General features: G+C 42.0%; 1 protein-coding gene across 1 annotated transcript in view; it reads right to left on the reverse strand.

Annotated features, from left to right (window-relative positions):
- Positions 1–6807, reverse strand: part of TXNL1 (thioredoxin like 1) — a 45940-nt gene extending 39133 nt beyond the window's left edge. The window contains exon 1 of the mRNA XM_027869070.1: positions 6587–6807. Coding sequence (XP_027724871.1) covers positions 6587–6684 — 98 coding nt within the window. The 5' untranslated portion in view covers positions 6685–6807. The remainder of the gene's footprint in view (positions 1–6586) is intronic.
- Positions 6808–9644: the final 2837 nt, after the last annotated feature.

Raw genomic sequence — 9644 nt, forward strand, 5'->3', positions numbered from 1 at the left:
GGCAGTGGCTTGCACAAGTGAACAGAGAATAAGCAACTATACTCAAGCCCACCCCTGACCCTGGGTAAGTCCCTTAATCTCACACAGCTAAGACTGTAACTGGGGAAAAGACAATACCTCATTGAGAGTTCTGTGTCTATGCAATCACAGATTCAGTACAAAAATAAAAGGAAAGGAAAAGAAATAGTTTATCAGTATCTCAAAAGCATAGAGATAATAACAATAGCTTATGTTTACACAGACTTTAAGTTGATGAGGTTTTAAAATTTTATCCTACTCTCTTTGATCCCCTAATGAGGATTACTCACATTTTACAGAACAGGAAATTAAAGTCAAGTGATTTGCTAATGTTCCACAGCAAACTGAGGCACAGCCAGAACTTAAACTCAAAGATCCTTACAACCAAGGCCTCTCTCATCTTTGGTCTTTTTATCCCCTATACAATGCTTAGCCAACTTCTACTTCATTGATTTTTATAAATCAGAATACTTAAAAGAAAAATTCATTCTTATTCCAACTGAAAGTCCTCAAAGCAAAGGTTTTCTGTTAATTTAGGTTAAATTAAAGAAAAAAATTTTTAACCTAAATATATGTAAAGGAAAACCACTGTACTCTAAGAAATAATGAACAGGATGGTTTCAGAGAAACTATATAATCTGATGCAGAGTTAAGGGGCAGAACCAGAAGAACAGTTTATACAATAACAACTTTAAAAAAGACTGAAGAACTTTGATCACCCAGTAACTAGCCATGATTTCAGAAGATTCATAATGAAGCATGCTACTCACTTCCTAACAGAAAGGTGATGGACTCAGGGTACATACAGACTGAGGAATTTTTTGGACATGGACAACGTGGGATATATACATATATATATGTACATATACATGTATGTACATGTATATGTGTATATATATATGTATATACTTGTCAGAAGGGTTTTCCCCCTCTTTTCTTATAAGGGGATATGGGAGCAAGGAGGGAAAATAGATTTTTGTTAATTGAAAAAAAAACAAATATAAATAAAAACAACATAAGGTATCTTTTAGTAGAATTAACTACCATCTTAAACTAGGAGCCTTCAAAATTGTTGAAAATCATAACTTTAGAAAGCTCTAATAACTGTTACTCCTATTCAAGCAGGATTCACTTTTTAACTGGATTTTCATTTGTACGAAACATTCTACTCCAGAAATGAAACAGAATTTCACTCATTCCTAACAAAATGCTGGTGGCAGGGAGGGAAGGATTCAAGCTGTTTTTCATATATAGGCACTCTCACAGATAAACCAACTTTTTCATGCTTTGAACTGGCATTTCATCACTATTAGAAGATTCTCTAATCAAGAATTTCTCATGCTTTATTCTTGCCCAATAAAAGAGTTAAAGGATGAACAGGAAGTACCCTAACAAGGGTAAGTGGAAAAGATAAGTCAACATATATTCCCCGTCCTTTCTGCCTTTCATTTTTTTTTTCTCCTTTCAACTTTTCCAGATCACAGAAACAGGGTTATTCAAAGAGCCCCTTATGGCACAGGAGTAAAGAGGAGGCAACAGTATCTATCCAACGTGCCTTTCCCAGACTAAAGACCCAAATGTGAATTGTGAAGGAAAGGAAATCTTAATTTTTTTTTAAAGAAACAAAAATAACACATTATAAACATGTGTTAGAAAAAGGAAGGGGGGGGGTCAGGAGTACTTTGATGTAAAAAAGATCTAAAGACAAAGTAGGGACTCAATCTCTTTCAGAAGATTTAAAGACTGTGACTAACACCAAAAAAGGGATAGACCAGTGAACACTTAGAGCTAACCAACAGATGAGATTCTATCCACAGATGAGGAAGCAGATGCTTGCCTTCCAAAGAACTGATGACATAGATACAGAAGCACTGCTAGGTGAGAAATCTACGAGTCAGAAGAGACAAAGGATGGATAGTAAGGCCTTGCCGAAGATTACCAAGGCACTTTTTTTTGTCAGTCCGAAAATAAAGGGGCCCGCTATTTTCCTAGAGCTTTTTTTCTAGAACGTGGCAGAAGATCTCCAAAGACTTGTTAAAGTTGATGACTACGCCCTACTTCTGGAGAGTCATTGGATACAACACATGGGCATAAATAATAGCACCAAAAAGACTCTAGATGATTAAAGATTATGAAGATTTAGGGAAGAAACTTAAGACTGAAGTAACAAGTGGCTATTTTGTCAATGCTGTTCTTCCTAACCCACCCCCTTCTACATTTCCCTGTTTCTATAGAGGGCATCATCATTCTTCCAAGCTCTATCTTTGATTCCTCACTTTTCCTCACCCCTCTTAAGTCAGGGCAGCTAGGTGGCAAAGTGGATAGAGTGCGAAGCAGAACTGAGCTCATACCTGGCCTCAGACAAAGGGCAAGTCACTTAACCTTGTTTGCCTCAGTGTCTCATCTACAAAATAATTTGGAGAAGGAAATGGCAAACCACTCAAGTATCTTTGCCAAGAAAACTCCAAATGGGGTCACAAAGAGTGGGACACAACTGAAAAGACTCAACAACAACTTAATACAATCGGTTGACAAACTTTGCTTAAACTACATCTACTTCATCTCTCAATTCTGACACCTCCTCTACTCAGAGCTACCACCTTAGCTCAGGTTCTCATTACCTCCCACCTCAGTTTTTCAATAGCCTAATTGGTCTCTGCCAAAGTGATTTTCCTTAAATTTAACTCTAATCATGTTACTCTTGTACTCAATAAAATCTAGTAGTTCCCTATTGCCTCTAAGAATCAAATCTTAACTCCTGTTTGGCTTTTCAAGCACTTCACCATTTGGTCTCAACCTATCCTTCCAGCCTCATTATATTCTTCTCTCACTACACTCTGCGGTCTAGCCAAACTGGCTTTCTCTGTCCATCACACACGACACTGCATCTCATTTCCATGCCTTTGCACTGACTATCTCTTATACCTGACATGCACTCCCACCCCCACCTATGCCTCACAGAATACCCCTCTTCCTGAAATGAAAGTGAAATATCACCACTTACATGAAGCCTTTCCTAATTCCCCCTAATGCTAGGGCCCTCAACTCACTACTTTGACTTTATGACAGAATGTAAGCTTTTTTCAGAAAGGAAGTTTTTATTCTTTGAATTTATAATCCCCAGCATCATAGCACTGTCTGGTGCTTAATAATTGCTCCTTAATTTTAATGTAGTGACGAGGAACTTCAATTATACAGACTAGTGAGCCCTCAGCCAAAGGATGAACAGCTAATATTTTCTCAGATTGCCTTAGTAATAGGCAAGAAGTGGAAGGATCAACAAGGGGAATTATCTGCAGTGTCACACTCAAACAGAAAGGGATTCCTGGCGCTGCATGCTGACTTAGAAAACCCTGAGTTAACACTATCTATGTTGAACTGTATTTTTCTTTTGTTAAACATTTCCTAATTACATTTTAATCAGGGTCTGCCTATACTTGGGAGTTTTGCAGTGTGTGCCCTCAGCCTTGAGTTTGACTTCTCTAGTCAAACTCAATATCTGCTGCCTCTGAGCCTCTTTCCAAGCAATTACCCGGACCTCGAATGCTCTCCCTCATCTCTACCTTTTAGAATCCCTTCAAGGTTCAGTTTTAAGGCCATCTCCAGATTTCCTGATTCTCCCAGTTATTCTGTGCTCTCCTTCACTCTACCTCCAAACAAGTTTTGTAAATACTGGACATTCTACCTGTGGAATGTAAGATCCTTGAAGGCAGAGACTGCTTCCTTTTCGCCTTTGTAGCCTCATAGTAAACTTTAATGATTACTGAATTGCTGAGGTGAACTTTTCTGCTTGGTCCCACAGGGCAACAATAGGAATGACAGGTGAAAGTTGCAGAGGCAGGTTTCTATATATGGAATAACTAATACTTAGTACTAATACTATCTAAATGTAAAATGAGTTGTTGCAAGAGGACATCAGTTTCCCCTCATTTTAAGTGAAGGTTGAATTGTTGGAGAAGAGGAAGAGGGATTTTTACTATTGCAAAGTGATAGGTTGGACCAGATGGCTGTTAAAAGTTTGAAAGCTTTTAACACAGAATCACAAAACCTCCAAATCTGAGATTTTGTGATTCTATATTAAAAGAATTCAAACAATTATCTCTAATGATGTTTATGAATATCATCAAGGACTTCCTACTAAGTAGATTTCTTAACTAAAAATATCACTAAATTATCAAATTTGTCTTTAATCTGAGTTTTCAGAAAAAATCCAAATTATCCCATGCACCAAAGTAAACAAGGCAGTAAAGGACATTGAATAATGCTATTGAAATAAATAGTCAATATAGACAATATTCAATTTAAACAATTTAACTGCCTATGGGTACAAGCATTGTGCAATGCTGAGAATACAGATACATTTTTAAAAAAAAGTTTCTTCCTTTAAAGTGCCTATATTCTACTGGATGCATTTCAAAACCTTATGGCCCAAGATTCCTATTGAATATTCTCCAAGTAGAAGAATATTTTCTGTAATCAAAAAGCATTTACTGACCACCTATCATTTCCCTTTCCCCTTACTGGGCAAAAATGAAGAAGAATCACAGATTTACAGCGGGAATTTTTAGGTTAAAATCCCATAAATAGTTGTCAAAATATTTTTTTTATGAAACAAGTCCAAAGACATCAGAGTTTAAGAGCCTCTGCTTGGAGACCATGGGGCCCAACTCTCTCATTTTAAAGATTAGGAAACTGGGGAACCAGGAGATTAAATGACTTCCCCCAAAGTCTCATAGTGACAGAGACAGGATTTGAACCAAGGTCCTCTTCTTCTAGAGTCAGCACACTTTCCACTGTATTCTCCTCATGAACTGGGAAAGAACTTAGTGTATCCACGAAACAAAAAATTAGGTCCTTTTTAAAAAATAACACTCTTACTTCTGTTTTGGCCAAAGGTTAAAAAAACCAGTTCTCTTAAATATGCAGGTACTACATCCTAGAATTTCAGTTTTATGGAATACTGCAAGAAACCTGATGAAGTACGTTGGGGGAAAACTCAGTTACCACATGCTGTGGCTACTGTTCTTGAAGTAATGTGTATGAAATTCAATTCTTGCTTTATTAATGCTTTAAGGATAAAATTTCACCTCAGCCAACTTGACACAATTTATAGTTTGCTGCCAGCTCTGCCACCCAGCTGTAGGGGGCAGAAGGCTCTACTTCAACTTCACTCATCCCCCACCTTCCTTCAAAAGCTATCTCCCCTCCAAGAGGCACTACCACTTGAAATCTATTTCCTGTTTTAACAGAATTGAATGGGAAAGGTGTTTAATATAAAGTTTACTTCAGTCAATTTTGCTAGAAAACCTTCCAACTGATGGTATTTGTTATACAGAATCATGGATTTAGAGCCAGAAGGGACCTAAAAGATATAGTCAGTCCATTTAGTATATTTATGTGTGTAAAAAGTCACTAAATCTACATTAAACAATTCAGAGAACAAATAACTTGACATGAGGTGAAGAAAAAACAACAAATTCTTTGATTAAAGTAATATCCTTATTCCCTAAAAAAGAGCTTCCTTGTTAAAGATCCTCCATTCCTACTCCTGTTTTAGCTACAGGTTCTGAAAAATCAGTCCTCTTAGAAATACAAATACTTTATGCTAGAATTTGAATCTTATGCAATAAGATCTAAATCTCCTAATACCCCAGGGTTCACTAGTTTCAACCCTAATGAAACAATTACACCACTACTTTACTTTTCCTTAGGTAGCTATACCTTCGGAGCAGATATTCAAAAACTAGGGCTATTCAGGAGCGTAGAAAAAAAGATCAACACTATATATACCGATTTTACAGTATGCGAACACACACACAACTTGGTAAAATTTATGATAAATCAAGCACACAAGGTCGATAAATAAAATAAACCACCAAGGATACTCCTAACTGCCCTGAATCTTTTGTTGTTGTTGTTGTTGTTGTTTGTGCCTCAGACTCTTTTGAGAGTTTGGTGAAGTCTGTAAATCCCTTCCCGGGATGTTTCAAAAAATGTTCATAAATAAAATATATCATCAAGTAAACTCCCAAATACCCAGAATCTTTTTTTTTTTTTTGTGGGTCATGGACCCTTCTGAGAGTTTACTGAAGTCTATGAATTCCTTCCTAGGATGTTTTCAAATATTACAAAGGGGGTCAATTATAATGCATATTATAATTGTAATTATAATTATAATATTGTAAATTGTATATTGTAAATTGTATAAATTGTAAATTATAATTATAATATAATGCAAAATACATATTTAAAAACCAAGTTTAGAGACCGCTGGACCCAAGCCCGGACCTAAACCGCGAGGGCCTTGCCCGCCTGAGAGCGACTACGCGGCTACCCCAGGCCGGGCGAAGGGGAGCGGGAGGAGAGCCGGGCACGCCCGGGGAGCGCGGCCTCGGGCGCAGGGCAGCCCCGGCTGACAGCCGGCCTGGCCCCGCGGAGCAGGTGGCCCGCCGGGGCCAGGCACCGACAGTCTCGGCCCCGGGGTGAGCACTCACGGCCCCGGGGCGGGGGTGAAGGGCCTGAGGCCTAGCGGGAGGCCCGAGGCCCGCGAGTGGGGCCGCGGCCTCACCCTCTCATGGTGAACTTGACCACGGCGAGTCTGGAGCCCGCGCCGCTCAGCTCCGGCTGGAAATCCGGGTCGGCCCCGACCACCTTCACTCCCACCATGGTCGCGGGAGGGGCCTGCAGGGAGCCGAGGCCGCGGAACCACCGGCTTCCAGGAGGACGCCCGGGAAAGCGGAGACGGAGACGCGCTAACGCCGCGGCGGGTTCTCTTCACAGCGCCCTACGTGCCGAGTCACGCCAGGGATGGAGCGGGGCCGTCGGCCGGGGCGGAGGGCTGGGGGTACGGGGTGGGGGAGGCGGAGAGAGGGGGCGGGGGGCGGGGAGAGGCGAGGGAAAGAAAGCGTGGGAGCACCCAGCAGCCACTGCGCGGGACAGAAGACTTCACTCCGCCTCTCCTCGCCCCTCCTCCCCTCTCGTCCCCGCGCTCGGGTAGGCGCGACCTGCCGCCCGTCGCGGGAATACGCGCCGCTCTCGGTGCGTCATTTCCGCGCCGCCCTCGGATTCCGGTCCAGAAAGGGAAGCGCCTTTCTCTACCTGAACTAGTTACGTCCTTGCCCTCAAACTCCCAGCTTACCGGATGTTGAGCTGCGCAGGTGCAGGGTACCGTGTCAGGTGTTCTTTGCGCTTTACTGTTAGTCCTGATTCGGAGGCGGGCGAGTCACATGCGCTTGAGTTGTGCTGAAGGTCGTCGTGGGGCTCCAATGAGAGATCGATGCCCAGGTCTAGTGACTGACTGTTTTTATGCTGTACGTCAGGAAGACGAATTCCCGTGCTTCCCGAAGGACACGTACTAGCAGGCCAACTTGTACAAGAATTACTTAACCTTTCAGTTTTAATTTCCTTATCTGTGAAATGGGGATAACAACAACAAACAAGCAAGGTGACACAGTAGATAGAGCGCTGGGCCTAGAGTTAGGAAGACCTAAGTTCAAATCCACCCTCAAACAATTACTAGCTGTGTGGCCCTGGGCAAGCCACTTAACCATGTTTGCCTCAGTTTCCTCATCTGTAAAATAAGCTGGAGAAGAAAATGGCAAACCACTCCAGCATCTTTGCCCAAAAAAAACCAAAATGGGGGCACAAGGAGGTCAGGGAAGCAATTGAACAATAAACCAGGTTGCTGTGAGGACAAAATACACAGTATATGTAAAGTGCTTTGGTAACCTCAAAGTGCCATGTAAATGCTGTCATTATTCGTTATTATTGTGCTCCCTCCTTACCTTCACCTCTTAGAGTCTCTGTCTTCCTTTAAAAAGTAGCTCAAAGTCTTACACTAAAATAACCTTTACCATAAAATCAGTCACTTTGAATTAGACGTCCTGTAAGTATCTCAAACTCAGAAAGTTCAAAACAGAATTCCTTATCTTTTCCCGAAAGTCCAACATCTTCTGAACTTCCCTAATACTGTCCAGGGAAGCACCATCCTTCCAATGACTGGTTCAAAGCCTTAGTGTCATCATCAACTCTCCATTCTTACCCCATATATCTAATCAATTGCTTTGTCTTCTTTCTCTGCAACATTTCCCATCAGTAATGAAGAGGTATTACCATCTGCTTTGTTGCTACACTTTAAGGATCATGGGATCTTTCCATTTGACTTGCAGCCAAAGTGGAATGTTAGCCTATTGGGGGAGAGGCAGTGAGTCTGCAGACTGGATGTTGAAATGTTGCAGATGGATGGGATGTGAAACATGGTCTGGTTGGGGGCCAGGTAAATACAATAAAATAAATAGGTGAGTTTGTACTAACCAGTAGAGTTAGTACTCACTTAGCCCTAGGGTGGGAGTTTCAGTATGGGATGGGAGGCATAGTTTGGTTGGGGCTCAGGGCAGTTCCAAAACTGAGTGGATTAGTTGTCCCTGGGTAAGGGTAAGAGCAGAGAAGGTAGATGACAGGAATAACCCTGGATCAGGATGGAGGGTTTACAATGCGTGAATAATGGAAAGGCATATTGCAAAGGGAAAAGGAGGAGTTTCCTATTACAGACAATTCCTTCTTTCAGACCTCAACCCTTCCCTCCAGGGGGTATTTGTGCTCCCACCCCCTCAGCAGCTTTGAGCCACATAGCTGGAGCAGCTTCAGTACCTGGGCTTTCCTCTGTCCCCTAAGTCTGAGCCACTTCGGTGTCTGGAACAGAGGACCCCTGTCACAGGGCAGCAATGTTCTGCCCCTGCCAGGAGTTGGATCCAGAGCCCTGGCTGGATCAGGGTATGCCCACCAAGTAGAATCTGCATAATGTGAATTTATGTAAAGCAAGAAGTGTCTGGAGTTTATTATTATCCAGATCCTCCTCACCTCTCCCTCTCCAAACTATGCAAACTTCCAAACTCTCCCCCTTCTGTGCCAACCATAGAATGTATCTGGGGCTGTTAACCAATCTGTACACCCTAGACAGGATAACATCCCTTCTCTCCCCCATTGTACTTGTTATGCCCCTGCTCCTCAGAGGGCCCTGGGATCTGGAGCAGTGGCTTGGGAGTGAGAGCCCCACCCCAACCTTTTGTTTTAGGAAACAGAGTGAGTCACACAGGGTGAACAGTCATGATGATTTGCAGACCCATCCCTCTTTTAAACATATCTGTTTCTGAGAACATCACCATCCCTCCAGTTACCCAGGTTTGCAACTTCAACGTCATCCTCAACTCCTCATGCTTACTCATTCGCCTATGCAATCTGCAGCCCTGTGTTCCCTCTCCTACATCATCTCTTGAATTTTTCCCCTTCTCTCTACTCCCACAGCTTCTACCCTAGTTTCATCCCTCAGCAGCAAATTGCTTAAAAGCAGGGACTGTTATACTTTTCTATTTGTATCCCTAGGGCTTTGCACATAGTAAGTACTTACTAAATGTTCATTCATTCCACACATAACTACCACCCTAGCATCACCTCACCTGTTCAGTTGTAATTAGTCTTCTATTCGGTCTCCCTACCTCAAGCCTTTCCCTTCTCCAATCTATCCTCCACATAGTGCCAAAATGATTTTCCTTAAGTGTAGGTCTAACCATGTCACAACACACACACACACACACACTCAATAAATTCATCTGGATCATGAGATTCCT

This window comes from Vombatus ursinus, unplaced genomic scaffold, assembly GCF_900497805.2.
Source record: "Vombatus ursinus unplaced genomic scaffold, bare-nosed wombat genome assembly UNPS02014791.1, whole genome shotgun sequence".
In the NCBI taxonomy this organism is placed as follows: Eukaryota; Metazoa; Chordata; class Mammalia; order Diprotodontia; family Vombatidae; genus Vombatus; species Vombatus ursinus.